Here is a 21,329-nt window from a genome sequence, read left to right as displayed (position 1 = left end):
CGAGTACCTGGGACTACAGACATGTGCCACCATGCCCGGCTGATTTTTTCTATATATATTTTTAGTTGTCCAGCTAATTTCTTTCTATATTTTTAGTAGAGATGGGGTCTCGCTCTTGCTCAGGCTGGTCTTGAACTCCTGGGCTCAAACGATCCACCTGCTTCGGGCTCCCAGAGTGCTAGGATTACAGACATGAGCCACCACGCCTGGCCCTAACTGATTCTTATGGAGATTTTCAGTCAGTCCTCTTGTCTTCAACCCATTCTTCTGCCTGGGTTTTTCTTTCTAGGTTTCTGGGTTCTGCAATTCTTGAGCTTAGCCGGAGTTCTGTGGCAGGAAATGGCTTGCTTCTCATTAACACCACCTCTGCAGACTCTTGGTGTATAGCTTTCTCACCATTGCTAATGTTTTCACTTAGCTTTCCATTTTCTCATCCTCTGATATCTTTCTCCCACTTTCTTGATCGTTGTGAGTTTATTCTGGTTTTATTCGTTTTCTATCATTTTTGAGGGGCTGCAGGAAGGAGAGGAGATAAACATATGTGTTCAAACCACCATTTTTCCTCCCTGACAACTGTATTTTGAGATTATCAAATGTACAACAAATTTTTAGGTTCTTGGACTAGAATTTCAGGAAAGATATCTACATTTTTCCCTGTAGAAGCCACATTCCTTTGAGTTCTTCGTGCCTCTGGAGTTCCGGGGTATTCCTTGTTTTCTTTTTCACAGAGGCTAGAAGTGGGCCAGAGGTATTTCTGCCTGGTCTATCCATCTATTTTCCAGCTACCCTGACTGTGGAGGCATGTCCTACTTCCCAAGGAGCCAACTAAGACTGACTCTTCCCTGTTGCCAAGGCTTATGTGTCCTTGAGATCCACACGGTAGGAATATATGCATAAGGAATATATTAAGTCCTTAAAATGATGGCAGTTATGAAAAGAAATCTTTAAATTATATGGAGAAATTATTTGGAAACCTTGGGCTGAGAGCATGTGTAGGAAGTGAGTAAGGTTGATCTGGGCCACAAATTTTAACTTATATCATAGTGTACACATCCTGGTGTTTCTGAATTTGCCAAAGTTGGTGCTAATAATAATTGAAAACATTTTTATGATGCTTTTTATAAGCCAATACTATTCTAAGTGTTTATATATTGACTTATAATATAAATAATTATATATTAACTATACAATCTTCAACAACCTTATGATATAGATACTACCATAATCATCAATTTACTGCTAAAGAAACCAAAACACAAAGGACTTAAATACAAGCCTGAAGTGAGGGGCTCTAACTCCAGAGCCTATATGCTTAACCGCTAAGCTATGCTGCTTCTTTTCTTAGGGCTAGATTTCCTTTGATTCATCAGATGAAAATTTTAGGATACCAAGTCTTAGAAACCAGTAAAAGGCTTTTTATACACTGTTTATTTGCTATATTTAACACCTAAATCATATCTTGATAGTACCCTCACTGATTTTAGCCCTCTGTTTAAAAATAAGATTCTTCAACCATCTGAATAGTTCTGAATCCCAGAGGTGGTATTGCTCTTCTGTAGTTGGAGTCAGTGATGGAGTGGATGACTGCAGCTTTACAGCAGAGTCTCTGAGTACCTGAGCACTTGGTCTGGGCTGCAGTACCAACAAGAAGGAAGGGTCATTCTCATTGTCATTATTTTCCTATGGGCAGAGTTTGTGGATCCATAGTGAAATTCAGTTATAATTTCCTTTTTTCTTATTTGGGATATGAAGCAAAAAGTCTTTTCTTAACCTATTTATGGATGTATCCATTTAAAAAAAAGACAAGCAGGGGCACTGCAGGCCTTAACCAAGAGTACCAAAGCCACCTTGTAAAGCGGGGAGGCAGGGCAGCAAGGTGGAGAGAGAGATCCTGAGGACAGAAAACCAGGGGTGAAACTAAATCTCAGGTGACCCCTACATCTAACAGCTGTGCAGTAGAAAGAGATCTTCCACAGTTCAGAAATTTGGCAACCTGTTTTAAAGCATGAAGAGTTTACTAGACTATTGCTGGTGTTCAGAGACCAAGCTGTGCTAAAGGGAGTCCTGATCTACCCTCAAAACATTTACAGCCTGGCTGGGCAAGGTAGCTCACGCTTGTAATCCCAGCGCATTGGGAGGCCAAGGTGGGAGGATCGCCTTGAGGCCAGGAGTTCAAGACCAGCCTGGGCAATGTAGCGAGATCCTGTCTCTATAAAAAATTTAAAAATTAGTCGGTGCTGGCACACACCATAGCCCTAGCTACTCAGGATGCTGAGGCAAAAGGATTGCCCAGGAGTTCAAGGTTACAGTGGGCTATGATTGGGCCACTGCACTCTAGCCTGAGTGACAGAGTGAGACCCTGTCTCTAAAAATTAAAAAAAAAAAAATTGAAGCCTGTGGTGAACTGAATCTAACTAAAGCTGTAATAAAGCTCAGATCCAGCTCAGCTACAGGTCACAGTGACTAATTTCCCCCCAATAGTGATCTTTTTTTTTTTTAATTTTTTTTTCTTTGGTCCCAACAGCAGGTTGAGAGATGCCACCGGGGCCCCCACTAGTGACCTCACAAAAAGGAGTTTGCTCTTTTCTATTTTTGTTGGTTTCTACAGTTCTTTTGCATGAAATGGCTGGCATATTATAAAAAATTATGAGACACACAAAGAGCAACAACAACAAAAAAGGCCCATGTCAAGAGAGGAAACAGTACTTGAAACAGATGAAGTGAGAGCTCAGATTTTAAATTATCAGACAAGGACTTTGAAATAGCTCTGATAAATATGTAAAGGTTCTAGTGAAAAAGGTGGATAAAATGCATGAACAGATGGGGAATTTCAGCAAAGAGGTAGAAACTATAAAAAAGAACCGAATGGAAGCGCTAGAAATGAAAATAAGAAATGAAGCACGTTTTTCAATGGTCTTAGCAGACTGAACACAGCAGAGGGCCGACCAATATGCTTGAATACAGGTCAGTATAAATTATCCAAAGTAAAGTACAAAGAGGAAGAAAGAGTGAAAATATGGAACATAGTGTCCAAGAACTGAGACAATATTAAACATTCTAACATATGTGTAATTGGAGTCCCAGATGGAGAGGGGAGAGAAAAATCAGCAAAAGAAGTATTTAAGGAGATAATGGCTGAGATTTTTCTAAAATAGATGAAAGAATGCGCAGATTTAAGAAGCTTAGCAAATCATAAGCAGGATAAATACATGTAAAACCACACCTAGACATATCATAGTCAAACTAACATAAAAATAACATTTTAAAAGTAGCCAGAGAAAAAAAGACACATTACATATAGCAGAGCAATCATACAAAGAATGGATGACTTATCAGAAATGGAGACCAGGAGACAATGAATGATACCTTTAAAGTGATAGAAGAAAAAAACCCCCAAAATATCCTTTAAAAATGAAGACAAAATAAAAACATTTGCAGGAAGACAAAAGCTAAGAGAATTTGTTTCAGGCAGAGCTGCATTATACGAAATGCTAAAAAGTTCTGGAAACTGATGGGAAATGATACCAGATGAAAGTACAGATCTGGGATGGGTGGGGTGGCTCATGCCTGTAATCCTGACGGTTTGGGAGGCCGAGGTGGGAGGATCCCTTGAGGCCAGGAGTTCAAGACCAGCATGGGCAACATAGTGAGACCCTATCTCTATAAAAAATAGAAAAAATAGCCAGGCATGGTGGTGTGTGCCTGTAGTCTGAGCTACTTGGCAGGCTGACACAGGAGGCCTGTTTAAGCCCAGGTGTTTTCAGTTGCAGTGAGCTATGATGATAGCACTGCACTCTAGTCCAGGAGACAGAGTGAGACACTGTTTCAATAAATTAAAGAAACAAATTAGCTGGCCATGGTGTGGTGCGTACCTGTAGTCCCAGCTACTTGGGAGGCTGGGACAGGAGGATCACTGGAGCCCAGGAGTTTAAGGTTACAGTGAGCTATGATCATGCCACTGCACTCCAGCCTGGGTGACAGAGTGAGACCCTGTCTCTGGGAAAAAAAAAATCTTACAATAATTCCTATCTCCCTGACTTACCCATTCCATTTTCCTTGCCTAAAATACCCTCTCTTTTCCTCTTTGCCTATTTCAGTGTTTCCTGCTGACATTTAGCAACCTGGACCTCACCTACAAATTGCCAATAGAGTTTTGTCATGTCCATGATAAATCGCCTGGTTGAATAACACTGGTAAAACCATCCTTTTGGCCTATATTGGGCACAATATTATTTTGTCTGTCCAGTACCACCTGCTGTCTTAGAAAGTGTTCGTTCCCCTACTCCAACTATATTGTGTTTGAAGGAGTTACTATATTCCTATAAGACTCTAGGTACAGTTGAATTATCTGGCATGTCTGAAGGGAGTCAGACATTAGCCAATCCATAAGCAGATGCTGAAATTTAATAGAAAGTAGGAATGGACCAGATTCCCTTTGTCCTTCTCTGGTAAAATTCCTTTTCCCTAGATGTACATAAGTAAATAGAGTCTCCCTAAACTGGTTGAGGTGTATGTAACTGAAGTATGATTGCTCAGATCCTGGGCATGCTAATGTCTAAATAAACACTACTTGCACCACCAAGACATTAACTTTCTTTAGGGGAGGGTCTGGTTATGAAAACACTTGGGTTTTTACAAAAACTGAAGCTAAAAGCCTAAGGAGGAAAAAAATTGAATATAGCAGGACAGAGATATTTCTCTTACACATTTTTCCTGGGTAGGTATCTAGAAAGGAAAGGGGAATTGAAGGAAAACATATATGGAATATATGGAAAACATACGGAATATAAAAAGCTGCTGAATTAAGGTTTTGGCTGCTGTGAAGATAGCCATTTGGAAATGGAATGAAGAGACAGACCTGGGCCTGCGGACCACCTCTTTAGTCACCAGAAAAGCTAAGAGAAAGAGCTACAGTTTGGACAATGGGTGGACAGGGGTGAGTTAGAACTGGGAAATCTTTTATTCTACACATTAACTTGTGCCAAGCTAAAGTGAGTCTATATTTGGAATCAGTGACCTATATTCTCAGTTTTGGTGAATGGCATTGCAATCTATCACTCACCAGTCCAGAAATGTGGGAGTCACTAGAGTCACATCAGCTCCACTGTCTCTTGCACCTCAAGGTTAATCATTTAACAAGCCCTGTCACTCTTGTCTCTTTTTTCCAATCCATTCCCTCCTCTCCATTGTTAGTACCATTGACCTAGTTCAGGTTCCCGTAATCTCCCACTTAAACAACTGGTCTTCTTGCCTCCAATCTAATCCCCTTCCAATCCATGCTTCATATGCTGCTAGAATAATCTTTCTCAAGCATGTATGTATCTGACCATATCACTTTCCTTCTTAGAAGCATTCCAGTTACCTAGATGCCTAGTTCATACAGTCTAAAAGCTAAACGCTAAGCGTAGTATTCCAGACCTTTTGTTCCCTGTTTAACCCCCATTCCCTAACCTGTTCATAACTTGTTTAGCCTTCATTCTGGCCCCTCCCCTCTTCCCCCTCGTCATACTGACCTACTTTCAGTTCCACAAATATAACATGCTTTATCAAGCCCCTGCACATAGCTGGAATGCCTTCTCCTCCCCATGCCAGCCTGGAGAACTCCAATTCATCTTTGAAACACAGTTCAGGAGTCTTCTCCCTCTGACTTAGACAAAGTCAGTTGTGCCTCCCTCAGGTACCCTGCAACTGCTTCTACATGCTTCCATATTGCACATACTCGTTTACTTGCCTGTCTCTAACTGGTGGTGGGAAGCTCTCTGAAAACAAGACTGTATTTTATGTCTTCATATTCATTGTGTCTAATATAGGCTTAAAATAGACGCTCAACGTTTGTTGAATGAGTAAATGAATATTTTACAGGTATTTTAGGCTTGACCAAAGTCATGGTAAAGGAGCTTCTGTACACAGAATAGCTGATGGTATGTGTGTGTGTGTGTGTGCGTGTGTGTGCGTTTGCATGCTCCTACATCTTGGGAAAATGCCCTGGCACTTTTTTGTTTTTGTTTTTTAGGTCATAGTATTTTAACCACTCATTCAACGATTATTTAGTAAGCACCCGTTATGTTTCAGATCCGTGCCCTTTTTAAAGGTCAGGGGCTACTACATTAAGCAAGAAAAACGGCTCTGGCCTTCAAGCAGGGTACTCTCTAAGAGAAGCTTTAGAACTGTATGGAATTATGGTATGAACTTATTTTTGAAATTAGATGCTGGGGGATGCGGCTATTTTACCCCACCAAAGGAATGTTTAAATAACTCTTGAACAATCTTAAAATGACTCCCCACCCCCAAATGGTTTTAAGATTCAGTGGCTACAGGCAATGGGTGGAAAGACGTGACCAAGACCTGCCACATGGTGGCAGTGCTTCTCCAGGGACGAAGATAATTAGAGGCACAAGACTTGAGAACATCAAGCAGTTCTCAAACTTTACTCCAGAGGAATAGTAGTACTCAAAAAGTAACATGGTAGCCTTTCTCAATTCGCAGAAAAAGAAGTAAAAGACATAATTTTAGTCAATTATGTCCCTCCAAGATTTCTTAAGCCTTTGTTATCTGCTTTTGTTTATCTGCCAAGGAGCAACTGTAAATAGAACACTTTGGAATTGGCTGAGCATGTTAAATTCCATGGCTTATTTTTCATGGATTTATAATCTCGGAATTGCTTTTTTAATATTGACTTTTTGTGATGTAATGATAGATCCTACTAGTGAAAATGTTTCTTGATTTATATGACCAGATTAAGAATGTCAACACCACAAAGTGTTTCCTGTGCCGTAATGCGCTTCTAGGTGTCCTGCCAATTAAACCTATTTGAGAATTATGATCTGACCCAATGTTTCTAGTTACAAATAAGGAAAACAAGGCTCTGAGAAACTAAATGATTGACCTCAATTCACAAAGCCATCTATGGGACCAGTTCAGGCTAATCCCTATAAAGTGAACATTCCAGATGTTTCCCTTGTTGCCATCTATCAATTTCATAAACAGGGCTCGTTGGATGACTAAACTTGAGGAGTAAGAGAGGAGTCAAGGTGACTCCCACGTTTCTGGATTGGGAAGTGATGGATTATGGTGCCATTCACCAAAATTGAGAATAGTTTGCTAATTCCAAAAATAGATTCACTTTAGCTTGGCACAAGTCAGTATATAAAATAAAAGGTTTCCTGAGGATGGGAAGAATGAGAAGTTTTTTAGCGGGTATAGTTTCAGTTTTGCAAGATGAAAAGAGTTCTGAAGATTGGTTGTATAACAATGTGAATGTACTATGCACTTTTTTTTTTTCTTTTTTGAGACAGAGTCTCACTCTGTTGCCCCGGCTAGAGTGCCGTGGCTTCAGCCTAGCTCACAGCAACCTCAAACTCCTGGGCTCAAGCGATCCTACTGCCTCAGCCTCCCGAGTAGCTGGGACTACAGGCATGCGCCACCATGCCCGGCTAATTTTTTCTATATATGTATTTTTAGTTGTCCAGATAATTTCTTTCTATTTTTAGTAGAGACGGGGTCTCGCTCTTGCTCAGGCTGGTCTCGAACTCCTGACCTTGAGCGATCCATCCACCTTGGCCTCCCAGAGTGCTAGGATTACAGGCGTGAGCCACCACGCCCGGCCCACTTTTGAACTGTATAGTTGTAAATGGTTAAGGCGGTAAATTTTATGTTGTGTATATTTTACCACAATAAAAAAATGAATAAAAGATTTCTCTTTTCACCAGGCACAGTGGCTCAGGCCTGTAATTCTAGCACTTTGGGAGGCCAAGGCAGGAGGATTACTTGAGTCTAGGAGTTTGAGAATAGCCTGGGCAACATAGCAAGACCCCCGTCTTTACAAAAAATTAAAAAAAATTAGCTGGTCGTGGTGGCACGTGCCTGTAGTCTCAGCTATTCAGGAGGCTGAGGCAGGAGGAGTGCTTGAATCCTTGAGTTCAGGTTGCAGTGAGCTATGATCGTGCCACTGCACTCTATCCTGGGCGATAGAGCAAGACCCTCCCTGTCTCAAGGAAAAAAAAAAAAAGATTCAGGTCACTCCCAGGTGCTCAGGAATCTTCTCCCAGCTCACTTGTCCCATGGAGGTCTCACTCCTCAAGTTGCACTTAATGTGAGCCTTCGATCTATGGCAAAGATTAAAGGTCAAAGACCACCACTGGCACGTTACTAGCTTCCAGGGAACCTCCAGCCTCGCTCAGGCTCAGCTGACAGGAGCCACAGCGACCCGCCAACCCATCCCAGATTACACTGGAAGGGCGGCCTGAGGCGCTTTGCGATTGGTGGACCGGATGGGGGCGGGGCATCACTGGGAAGCCCCCTCCGGATTGGTGCAAACCAGCGAGGTGGGGCCGCCACTCCGATTGGGCGCGAAAGCTCGAAAGGCGCTACCGGGCTGTAGACGGCGGGAGCCGGAGCGCCTGGGCAGAGAGAACTGGTGACTGCCTCGTCCGGAGCGGAGCCCTGAGGAGGCAGGAGTCATGACGGGCGAGGTGGGTTCTCAGTTGAGCTGATGCACATGCGTCTCAGCCAGGCTGCGGAGGCCGGGCGCTGAGGGGCGAGGCGGGGCTGGGGCAGCGCCTGAGCGCTCGGGCTGCGGGGACCACGCTCCCGGCGTTCACCGCGCCGGCCCCGGCGGCCTAGCGACGCAGCCGGGTTGGGCTCCGACCTCGCGTCTGGTCCCGCCGCCCGCTTCTTGCTCTTAGGCCCGGGTGGCGGTGGTGCTCCGGGTCTCCGCGGCGCGCTGCTGGCCGCTCGGCCTGCCGCCGCCGCCGCCCGGCTTCCCCTTTGGCGCGTTTCTTGCCGCGGAAGCTCCTCCTCTCAGGGCGCCGGGAAAGAGAGGGGGCGCGGGCCTAACTGAAATGGGATGCGAGGCGGGATTGTCTGTAAATTGGGGGGGGGGGGGGGGTGTTAGGGAGTTCGAAATTGGGCCTGGAAGGGGCCATTGAGGTCATTGTGCGCTGGTCCTTTGTGTTTTCCGACCGGGCCCTGAGTGGGGAAGTAGCAGTCGGGACGCCCAGCTGGTGGCTGGCAGCTCGCTGACGAAATTGGGCATAGAAAACACGTCTGTTTCCAGGCCTGTGTCCTTTCCGGGGCCAGGATAGGGCAAGACACTCTCACCTTGGGAACAAAATTTAAGAGGCCCCCCCAAAAACCTAGTGATCAAATGGAAATCATATTTTAATGCAGTATTTTAGAAAACCAAAATTAATGCAAATTCTCTGGTTTGATGTTGAACAAAATAACAAACGTTAGGTAAAGACAAAATCTGATCCCGCACTTGCATGACCCTGCCTCACTCACCTGGTTCCAATAAAACTTTATTTCCTAAAGCGGGAGGCTGACCTCATGAACCATTGTTTGTTGATTTGATTTTTTAAAAAATATTGCATAAAGATATTATTTATCTTGATTACTGAGTTTTCTGAGACCTCACTGCACCCTGTTCCTGGTCCTCCTCTTTGACATTGCTGGCACTGCTGCAGATTGCCTAGAATAGAATTGTGATTAAGAGCATGGCCACGTATTGAGCTGTGTGGTTACCTAAACTCGATTTCTACATCCACAAACAGAACTAAGTCTTACTGCTTCGGATTGTTGGGAGGATTATCAGTATATACGTGATAATTCTGAGTGATTCCTTAAGATATGTTATCTTTGATTATTAATAATTGTAGCAAACATTCAAATCAATTTAATAGTTTTTTGAGAAACCTCTTGGGGAGACCTTGTGCCCTGTTACATTACAGATGTTAATATTTTCCCCTTATTAATAAATTGATGCAGAGACCTGAGAACACTAAGGAGGTAGGAGACATATAGGGTCAGCTTGGCCACAGACTAATCAAGTAACCTAACACACCCCCTCCTTCAATTTTCACTTGTAACTTTTTAAAACCTCTTATTTAGAAATTTTCAAACTATACCAACAGAAAGGCTAGTATAATGAGCCCATCACCTAACTTCAGCTGTAGGTTGAGTATTCCTTATCTGAAATGCTTGGAACCAGAGTGGATTTTGGATTTCGGGGGATTTTGGAACATTTGCATATGTATAAAATGAGATATCTTAGAGATGGAACCCAAGCCTAAACACAAAATTCAATTTTATTTCATATACACTTAATACATGTAGCCTGAGGTAATTTTTTACAATATTTTAAATAATTTTGTGTGTGGAACCAAGTTTTGACTGTGACCCATCACATGAAGTCAGGTGTGGAATTTTCCACTGGTGGCATCATATTGGCACTCAAAAGTTTCAGATTTGGAAGCATTTTAGATTTTCACATTAGAGATGCTCAACCTGTATTATCAAATTGTGGCCAGTCTTGTTTCATTTATACCACTACCCACTTTCCCCCTCACTGGATTAGTTGGAAAAAAATCCCGGGCATATTATATCATCCACAAATATTTCATTGTGCATTTCTAAAAGACAAGGGCTTTCTAAAAAAGATAACCACAATATTGGCACACCTAAAACATACCTAGTTAGTGTTCAGATTCTTTGACTCATACATATATTTTAAAATTTTATTTCTGTATTTTTACATGCTACTTTAGCATAATTATTTTTTATATATTTTCAGTTTTTGTTTGAATCAGCATCCAAAGTCTTCATGTTGCAATTTTTGAGATATATATATATATATATATATACACACACACACACTTATATATGTCTTCTGTATTAACCTTCTTTAATCTACAGATCCCTCTCCCTCTTTTTTCCATGCAGTTTATTAAAGAAACCAACCAATTTGATCTGTGGAGTTTCTCACATCTAGATTGCATCTCTGTGGTATCATTCAACATGTTCCCCTGTTCCCTCTATTTCCTGTAAATGGGTAGTTAGATCTAGATGCTTGATCAGATTCAGATTCCATTGTTCTAGCAAGAATACTTTATAGGTGGTATTGGGTACTTTTATTAGGCTGCACATAATGTCTGGTTGTTTCTCTTTTGATGATGTTAGCTGTCATTAATTGTTATTGCCTAGGTCTGTTATTAACTGAGGGTTGCTAAAATTGTGATAATCTCATTCTATCAGTTCTTCATTGCTTAACTAGGGTATTTCCCTAAAGAAAAACTTCCCCTCAATCATTTTGCTATATTGAAGAACAGTTCACACAGAAAAAGCATAATAAATGCTTGATTCTCTTCACTTTTTTTTTTAACCATTACTCAGAGAGTTGGTTTTATTAGCATCCTTTAAGATGAACACTGAATTTTTTATTTTTGTCCAGTAATTCTAAATGTCATCCCTTCAGAGGACCATTGTATTGGTTCTTTCCTTAGTTCAGGTTGATGATCCTGTGATGATTTGTGTGTCATGTTTCTGGAGCTTTCTGTCACTTGCTGGTTGATGCAAAGTATATTCTTATTTTCTAGGTTCATCTAGAAATCAATGTTCCAACAGTCATTTCACAAGAAAAAGCAGACAGTCCTTCAGATAGTGGACAGGGCAGCTGTGAAACAACTGGGCCCTGGAGTGAAGGAGGTCTGTAAAATTCAGTACTTTTATTTTTAGGAATAGGATGTGGGAGCCCACGTTGTATTAATAAATGGATTGGATTAATTTTATTATTTTCTTGATTTATTAAATTATTAATGCTGTAAGCTTATTGTTTATTATAAAAGCAAAATTACAGTGCTTGTACCTATCCATTTCTATTATGTTGTTGGACTGTATAAAATGTCTAATAGTTACCACATTGCTTGGTCAGATGAGTTCATGCTATAGTAAAAGTATTTTTAACACCTGCCAGAAGGATGAGAACAACTTTACACATTGTAAATATATATAATTACACTTCCCAGTAAGAGACATTTTTCCAGGGTAAATGTTTTTGAAATGTATTTTTAGATTTGTTTTGCTACAATCAGTTGTTAATAGTAGTTACATAATTTCACAAGGCAATATATCACTTTTATAATTGAATATATTTTTGAGGAGTAGTGGGACTAGGAGGAAGATCAAATGATTGTATACTTTTTTTAAAAAAAAACTGTTTTCCCCAGATTCAGATGAAGAGATAATTGTGAGTAAGAAATTGAAAAACAGGAAGGCACTACAAGATAGTGATTTTGAAACAGATGACATCCATGCCTATGTGGAGAAAACTACCTATGACAGTGCCGAGGAAGAAAATAAAGAGAACTTTTATGCTGGGAAAAAAGCAAAAATTAAAAGGATTTACAAAATTCTGGCAGACAGTGATGAAAGTGACATAGAGAAGTCTTTGTATCAGGAAAATCTTGAAAGCCAAGTGACACCTTGCTTAGAGCTGAGTCAGCAGTCTGGAAACTGTCTGGACTTTACCATTGACAGAAAGAGTTCCAAAAAGCCCATTCGTGATAAAGAAGGAACTGGAGGAAAAGCAAAAGTAAAATCAAAGAGAAGACTTGAGAAGGAGGAGAGACAAATGGAAAAAATTAGGCAGCTAAAAAAGAAGGAAACAAAAAATGAGGTACATTGTAAAGAATAATTTGCTATTGCTCAGGTAGATGGAGAGTATGTGATTTAAAACTTACAGGTTTTATTCTCTATTTTGGATATGCAGGGAATACTTCCAAATAAATGGGTTTCTGATTTTCTTTCTTTCTTTTTTTTTTTTTTTTTTGTTTTTTTCTCAGTTCTTTCTTGTGATCGGGTTTCTGATTTTCTTTGTGAGCACATGGAGTGGTTTTTTTTGTTGCTTCAGACCTGATGAAAATTAACTTTGAAAGGAGGATTTTTTATGCATCCATCAGTTAGAAGTCTTGTTTGCTAACTGGAAAAACCATCCTCAAATTTTTAACTACTTGTTTCATAAGTATTTACTCTTCCAAAAAAATTTACTGTTTATTAAGTTAATTTTGGACAGTTGCATAAAATCATAGCTTGGACTTCAAAGGATAACTGTGAGTTAGAGAATGTGAGAATGTTCTAGATGCCAGTAAGAATGTTCTAGATGCCATATACTTGTCCGTTAATGAAACACGGGCTTTTTCTGGCCTGATCCAAATTACCATATGATATTCTGAAATGTTAGGCTTTAAATGATTAGATTATGCTTTTTATTTATGCATTATACAGGAAGATGGTGTGGAACAGCCATTTAATGACAGTGGCTGTCTTCTTGTGGATAAAGACCTTTTTGAAACTGGGTTGGAGGAGGAAAATAACTCTTCATTGGAAGATGAAGAGTCATTAGAATCAATAAGGGCAGCTGTGAAAAACAAAGTAAAAAAGCACAAGGCAAGTAAAGCATGATTGCAATAAGAGCTAACCAACTGCTTCTGACCTTTGCTTTATTTTTTGATTTCCTGTTGCAACCTTAATTTTTTTCTTAACTGAAGAAAAACGTGTCAATTGATTTAAGTTTTTCAATTGTTAATTTTGGAAACTTGCAGTGCAAGTGATAGACATGCTAACTTCTTTAGAAACTAGTACTTTGTTATTGCCTTTTTAGGAATGTTGGAAAAAAAAGTAAGGTACTTTACGGTGTGGTAAGAAGCAGATAAATAATGGAACAGAGATGTAAATTTTACAATCCTGCGGCCTTTGAGAAATGAACCCAATAGGGTTTCAGGAAAGGTATCAAAGAGAGGCATTAGTCAAAACATCATTGTCCTGAGTGTGTGGAAGCATAATTGTTCTTCCTAAGATTTTCTTTAGCTCCCTGGGAGTCATTGTCCTTCTTTAGGAAGGATATAATCAGAGGTCTAAGAAATGAGGGTCCAAGCTCCATTTGAGATATCCAATTTGTTTTGTAAGCATAATAGGATGCTGTGTGTTTAAATTTTCTATTTGACAATTATTGATTTATTATTAATGTAGCATGATACGGTGTTGAAGTACAAAAGTAGTCTTCAGCTAAGAAACATCCTCTAATTTCAACTTAATTTTTGTCCTAATAATCAACTTGTAATCTCTTTTAGAAAAAGGAACTGCCTTTGGAGAGTGGGGTCTGTTCATTTGAAGAAGAAAGTGAGTTATCAAAAGGCACCGTGAGGAAGGTGAGGTAGAGCCCTATATAGTAGTCACTTTGATCCCTTTCCACAGGAGATCATGGGTTTCTCAGGAATAAATATTTTGCCCTTTCTATCATATTTTCCTGGTACCCAACATATTGCTTTGTACATAGTAGGAACACAAATATGGATTGAATTGAACTAATTCTCTGAGACTTGCAAATATAATTAAATGAGTGCCTTGAGTTTGTACTGTATTGAGTTTATTATTCCTTCTCCTCTTTTCTTAGAGAGAACTCTTGAGGGATGAATATCTATCTTTCTGAATAATTAATGTAGTCTCACTTTTTGTTTTCTTTAAGGAAAGAAAGGCAGCCAAATTAAGTAAGGAAGCGTTAAAAAAACTGCATAGTGAGACTCAGCGCCTTATTCGAGGTAATGCAAATTTAACACTCCCAGTATGAACTCAGATTATAATATCAAGTTTAGCATTGATCTTGGTGAATGGCCATTGTTCTAAAGCCCTTGGAACATTAGTATAAACTGAAGAAATTTTCAGAACTGTAGTGGAGGTAAAGAGGAAGTTTTTTGTTTTTTTTTTTTCTGAGACAGAGTCTCACTGTGTTGCCTGGGCTAGAGTGCCGTGGCGTCATCCTAGCTCACAGCAACCTCAATCCCTGGGCTCAAGCAATCCTTCTGCTTCAGCCTCCCGAGTAGCTGGGACTACAGGCATGCGCCACCATGCCCGGCTAATTTTTTCTATATATTTTTAGTTGTCCAATTAATTTCTTTCTATTTTTAGCAGAGACGGGGTCGGGGTCTCGCTCTTGCTCAGGCTGGTTTCGAACTCCTGAGTTCAAACAATCCGCCCGCCTCGGCCTCCCAGAGAGCTAGGATTACGGGTGTGAGCCACCGCGCCCGGCCAAGAGGAAGTTTTTGATGATTGTCTGTGGACTGATTGCATCAGGATTCCTTTAGGAGGCGTTCAGATACAGTAGTCCCTGTCCCCACTATCTGCGGTTTCAGTAACCCATGGTCAACCACAGTCCAAGAATACTAAATTGAAAGTTCCAGAAATAAACAATTCATCAGTTTTATATTACACACCATCCTGAGTACTGTCATGAAATCTCGAGCCATCCTGCCCAGGATGTGTATCATCCCTTTGTCCAGTGTATCATGCTGTATATACTACCTGCCTGTTAGTCAATTAGTAGCCCTCTCAGTTATCAGATCAAAAAACATAATATACTTAGGGTTCAGTATTATCCATGGTTTCAGGGGTCCACTGCATGTCTTAGAATGTATCCTCCACAGATAACGGGGGGACTGATAAATATATTATAAATTTTTAGGCCCACAGAGATTCTGATTCATTAGGTTGTTTTGTTTTTAAGAGACAAGGTCTTGCTCTGTCACCTAGGCTAGAGTGCAGTGGCGTGATCATAACTCACTGCAATCAATAGGTTTGAAATGGGATCTAAGAATCTGTATTTCTAAAAAACTTCCTGGATAATTTTGATTTCACAACTAGGTTTAAAAGCCACGGGTCTTTGGGGAGCTCTTTTGTACTTTGCTCCTGCCTTTTTTATAAGCAGGATTAGTTTTTGTTTCTTGTGATGGCTTTGGTTATACTGTTTGGTTAACTGAATATGCAGTGACATTGCAGAACATACAGTATATATATTTGCTTGTTTTGTTCCATTTTATAGAGTCTGCACTTAATCTTCCATATCATATGCCTGAGAATAAAACCATTCATGACTTCTTCAAACGTAAACCCCGGCCCATTTGCCAGGGAAATGCCATGGCACTACTGAAGTAAGAACCCTTTTTTCTGATGATTATAATTTTCATGAACATTCAGTTTTGTACCAAACATCTGGAGTAAAGTGTTCAGATTTTTCCCTTAAAAGTGATTTAACTGATTTATTATGTGCTATGGGATGAGAATGTTTCACATTTAGGATAATTTTTAACTCCAGCTCATTTTCTCTTCTCTAGGTCATCTAAGTATCAGTCAAGCCATCACAAAGAAATCATAGACACTGCAAGTACAACTGAAATGAACAGTGACCATGGCAAAGGTTCTGAGCAGACAACAGGTGCAGAAAATGAAGTGGAAATTAACGCACTCCCTGGGGTTTCAAAGGAACCTCAGATCATTACTAGATCAGATGAGTCTTGCAATAAGGATTTGGTGAGAAGTGAAGAGCTAGAAATTCAGGAGAAAGAGAAGCAGAGTGATGCTAGAACTTCACCTGGGGACAGCTCAGTATTGCAACAGGAATTCTGCTTCCTGGGAAACAAGCACAGTGAGGAGTATCGGGCTGGAGGGCTTGTGACATCTGAACCTCATACCCCCGAGGGTGAAGAAGGCCTGGAAAAAATAGAAGAAAGAGATGAGAAAGTGGAAGAGCCCAGGCAGCAAACTAAATCATTAGCAGTTGTGCCACCTGAAAAAGCGAGAAGGTTTACTCTGGATAGACTTAAGCAACTGGGAGTAGATGTTTCCATTAAACCTCGGCTGGGTGCTGATGAGGACTCCTTTGTGATACTTGAAGAACCTGAAACAAACAGAGGTAAGTAACCCTTTAAGTTGTGGCAGCCTCCCTGGAGTGATTTATCCTGGCAGCTTTTGCTTATTTGCCACTGTGGAGGACAGGGAACACAGGAGAAACCAATAACCACACACGATCTTCTACAGATGTACCAGATATGGGCAGATTCCCATTTAGATAAACTTATCAGGGTATCAGAATGGTCTAAGGCTTGTTTAAAATAGAAGCCTGTTGATAGTAAATATATAAAAGAGGTACATTGTTATTGTATTATGGTGCTTAGGAATTTATCTCTGCCTTTCCAACCTGAAATTCTAAGTTTTTCTATGATCTTGTGTCAAATCTTTTTTTTTTTTTTTTTGAGACAGGGTCTTGCTCTGTCTTGAGGCTGGAGGACAGTGGTGTGATTATAGCTCACTGTAACCCGAACTCCTGGGCTCCAGCAATCCTTCTGGCTCAGCCTCCCAAGTAGCTGGGATTACAGGTGCACCCCATCATACCCAGCTATTTTTTGTTTGTTTGTTTGTTTTGGTAGAGATGGGTCTCACCATGTTGCCCAGGCTGGTCTCCAACTCCTGGCCTCAAGCGATTCTCCTGCCTTGGCCTCCCAAAGTGCTGGGATTACTGGCATGAGCCAGTTTTTCACAACTAAAGAAAAACATTTTGGCTTGCTTACATCGTCTGCAAAACTGAATTTCATTTTCTTTTCACTCATTCAACTTAAAGTATCTACTGCATGTAAGATGCAGTGGGGCATAGCAAGATAAATCTGACATTTATGCTACACTTAAGATGCTCACACTATAGTAGGGGAGATAAGTATGCAGATAACAGTAATACAAGGGAGAAAGTGGTAAGTGACATCTTTGATAATGAGCATATCATTGATAATTTAAAAAAATTAACATGAAGAAAAGGGAAAAATATTATTTTCTGAAAGAAACATATAGAATAAAGTGCTATAGGGGTTCAGAGGAGGGAGAAGTTTCTTCCAATGGATGGTTAAAGGAAGGCTTGAAGAGTAGATGGATGTACTTACTTGTTCACGACCTTCCCTTTGTACTGTGACTTGGGATCTCCTGTCTTGTTCCCTGCTCTATTCCTAGTGCTTCCTCAGTGGATGACACATTTGAGGCATTTGTATTTATTGAATGAATGAATGATCCTTCAACACTGAATTCAAGTATTACCATATTGAATAAACTTCCTGACTCTTAGGTACAGTTGGGTGCTCCCTCCTTTGTCTTGAGGCAGTATGGCATAGTGGTTAAGAGCTTAGACTGTAGCAAGACCAGGATTTGAATCTGGACTATACTATTAGTTGTTTAAACTTGGGTATGCTTATTTGACCTCTCCAGGCATCTTTGAAAAAAAAAAAAACCCTCTGTGGTAGCACACACCTGTAGTCCCAGCTACTTGGGAGGCTAAGGTGGAGGAATCGTTTGAGACCAGCATGCACAACATAGTGAAATCCTGTTTCTTTAAAAAAAAAAAAAAAATTGAAACAAACACTACTATATGGCCATGGACTATAGTGAAGATTTGTTAAAATAATGCATACAAATGGATAGCATAAAAAGCACGCAAATAGTGGTTGCTGCTCCTACTATTATTAGTGAAATTGTTCACATCAAAACTCTCCTTCATTAAACAGCTTATTGTTGGCAGGTGCTATGTCAGGGGCTGTATCTGGTGTGTAAAATATGTTTAGTGAATCTGTTGATTGAATGGATTGACTTTGTGGAGGTGGAGAACATTTTTGGAAGGACAGAAAGAGCTCTGCATGGAGCATATTGGGAGCATGTGAAAGTCAGTTTGACCAGGGCTGGAAGTGAGGGTGGAGGGGTTGTGTAATAGAACTAGTATAGCTCCATTAGCAAAGAAGCATGAGAATGAGATGTTGCCTAGAACACTGAGGGAAAGTTTTGTTATGTAGGACTAGAAGTTGTCTAAATAGTCCTAGACTGAGAGAAAAGGGAAGAAACATTTTGAGTACCTACTATATTAGAGACTAGTAGATTCTTTTTTTTTTTGAGACAGAGTCTTGCTCTGTTGCCCTGGCTAGAGTGCCGTGGCGTCAGCCTAGCTCACAGCAACCTCACACTCCTGGGCCCAAGCAATCCCCCTGCCTTAGCCTCCCAAGTAGCTGGGACTACAGGTATGCGCCACCATGCCTGGCTAATTTTTTCTATTTTCAGTTGTTTGGCTAATTTCTTTCTATTTATAGTAGAGATGAAGTCTCACTTTTGCTCAGGCTGGTCTCAAACTCCTGAACTCAAGCAATCTACCCGCCTCGGCATCCCAGAGTGCTAGAATTACAGGCGTGAGCCACCACGCCCGGCTAACACTAGTAGATTCTTTATTAGTTATCTTTCTTAATTCTCATAGCTCCAGGTATTTTGCAAATAAGAGACTGAGGTTCAAAGAGGAGTTATTTTTCCAATATATGTAGCTATAAAGGGACCTAGCACAGTGCCTGGAACATGGTGGGCACTTATTTTTTTTTAACTCAGAACACGTTTACCTTTAGAAATAATTGACATAGGCCAGGCGTAATGGCTCACACCTGTAATCCTATCACTTTGGGAGGCTGAGGTGGGAGGATTGCTTGAGGCCAGAAGTTTGAGACCTGGGCATCCTAGTGAGACCTCATCTCTACAACAAATAAAAAAGAAAAAAATTAGCTGGGTGTTGTGGCACACGCTTGTAGTCCCTGCTACTTGGGAGGCTGAGGCAGGAGGATTGCTTAAGCCCAGGAGTTTGGGGCTGCAGCGAGCTATGATCGTTCCACTGCACTCCAGCATGGGTGACAAAGCAAGACCCTGTCTCAAAAAACAAAACAAAACACAAAAGGATATAAAAGTTGCTTCCAGACCAACCTATTCCATGATATACTTGAAGTTAGAATCAATCAACATTCATTCGTTCATGTAAGACAGTCCCTGCTCTCAAGGAAATTAAAGTGTAGCAGGAGTGATAGGCAAACAGACTGTTACAATACTGGGTGCTAAGTGCTGTGATCAAGGTAGACACTTACAGAGGGTGCATTTAGAACTTGGACTGGGGAGTCGGGAAGCTTACTAGGAGATACCAAGGCAGAGAGGTGAGTGAGATCTTTCTTGGTGGAGGCGACAGACCTGCAGATGACACAGAGATGATATAATAGAAAGCACAGGATGTTCTGGCTGGCCAAAGTGAAGACTGCAAAGGAATTGATGACAAGAGCCCAGATCATTCAGGGCTTTTATGCTATGCCAGAAGTTTGGACTTTAGTCTTTTGTTAGTAGAGGACCATTGAAAGGTTTTTAGCAAGTGAAATGACCCAATCAGATATTCATTTTAGGAAGTTCAATCTGGTGGTTGGTGTGGTGGATGCATTGGAAGGGAATGAGAGTAAAAGGAGTGAGAACAGCTCAGCTTCTTTACCTCATATGGAGTAAGGTTTCCATGAGAAAATGCATGTAGATTTAAACTTTATGGTGTTAGAAATGTATTACTCCTGTTGCTTGCAATAACAAGGAATAACCTCTGCCCCCAATTCCTCTACTTTCCCCACTAAGAGAAATGGGAATGAGATCCAAGCTACTGGTAGAGACTTGAAGTGGAGCAGAGATTTTTTTGCTTAGAGAGGAGATGAGGTGCTGGGAAAAGACTGATGCAGGGAGAGGAACAGGAATTTTAGGATGAAGAGGGTGATGGTTGTGTTACGTAATAAAGGGCAGAGGAAGTAGATGCTCCAATTGTTTGGGGGATGAAGAGCTTTGAGGACTCTAGTTTTTTACGGTTATTAATGAAGGCATCTCCTGCCTCATTATTTTAGGTCCCGAGTGATCTTCCTACCCAACCATTTCTTTTATTCTATTGGCACCAATAATGACCTGGCTATTTCTGTTTAGAGAAAGGATACTTTACTTGGACTGGGGAATCAAGGAAGCTTCTAAAAGGAGCTGAGTCTGGGAAGCTTAGTAGGAGATACCAAGGCAGAGAGGTGAGCATTTGCTTTCAATGTTACTGAAGGACTACAAAACAGGAGATAGACTTACAGCTTCTCTCTCTGCTCTTTTGTTTGTAATGTAAACATACCATCCTTTGGAGTTACTTTTTGCTGCTAATAATGTTAGTGACTCAGGATAAAAATATTTCCTTCCAGTTTTTCTTTTTTTCCAGTAAGACCCTCTAGGGAAAGAAAAAACATCTAGATGCTAGTCACAAAACTACTTAAGTACGATTTGAGTGCATTTTAGAAAATTAACCAAACTTGAAGTATCTTGGACATTTTGTCATGGAAGAGAAAGCCGTGTGAAAATATCGTGTCCCTCAACTCTAAAGGCATTTTTCTCCTTTTGCTTTCTTTATCCTTTCTCTTTCTAACTGCCAACTCTCTCACCACAGATCCCGCAATGGTATAAAGTGTTAAGCAGAGTGAGTAGGAGATGGTGCCAGGTAGCAGCTGGCTGAGTGAGAAAGGAGAAGGAAATTCTGAGCTATAGCAGTGGAGAAGAGGGGAAAAGCTCTATTACCACTGGACTGATGAACTTACTGCTCCCAATATATATATATTCCTATTTGTATACAAGTTGGGTGTGTGGTATTCTGTAAGTGGGATTTCCTTTCTCATTGTACCAATTGTGCTAGCATAACAGTTTCACCAAAAGACTTTTTCTAGTCCTGCTGCTCAATTACATCACTGACTTGATTGTCATTTTCCTTTTTTAAAAAACTGACCTTGCCCATATTTAGTAAGATTGCCAATAGTGAGATGTTGAAAATAGGGAATTAAAAAAAAGGGAGACTGAAACCCATGAAAAACTAATTGAGAATAGTTGAGAAT

The 21,329-nt window shown here is 40.5% G+C and overlaps 1 protein-coding gene across 1 annotated transcript in view; it reads left to right on the top strand.

Annotated features, from left to right (window-relative positions):
• Nucleotides 1-8,459: 8,459 nt before the first annotated feature.
• Nucleotides 8,460-21,329, top strand: part of CLSPN (claspin) — a 34,128-nt gene continuing 21,258 nt past the window's right edge. Inside the window, exons 1-8 of the mRNA XM_012642216.1 lie at nucleotides 8,460-8,471; nucleotides 11,373-11,481; nucleotides 12,003-12,451; nucleotides 13,060-13,221; nucleotides 13,905-13,982; nucleotides 14,300-14,372; nucleotides 15,650-15,758; nucleotides 15,942-16,519. Coding sequence (XP_012497670.1) covers nucleotides 8,460-8,471; nucleotides 11,373-11,481; nucleotides 12,003-12,451; nucleotides 13,060-13,221; nucleotides 13,905-13,982; nucleotides 14,300-14,372; nucleotides 15,650-15,758; nucleotides 15,942-16,519 — 1,570 coding nt within the window. The remainder of the gene's footprint in view (nucleotides 8,472-11,372; nucleotides 11,482-12,002; nucleotides 12,452-13,059; nucleotides 13,222-13,904; nucleotides 13,983-14,299; nucleotides 14,373-15,649; nucleotides 15,759-15,941; nucleotides 16,520-21,329) is intronic.

The sequence above is a fragment of the Propithecus coquereli genome, unplaced genomic scaffold, assembly GCF_000956105.1.
Source record: "Propithecus coquereli isolate 6110/MARCELLA unplaced genomic scaffold, Pcoq_1.0 Scaffold178, whole genome shotgun sequence".
In the NCBI taxonomy this organism is placed as follows: domain Eukaryota; kingdom Metazoa; phylum Chordata; class Mammalia; order Primates; family Indriidae; genus Propithecus; species Propithecus coquereli.
The sequence above is the reverse complement of the archived record's forward strand: the minus strand, read 5'-3'. Positions and strand labels throughout refer to the sequence as shown.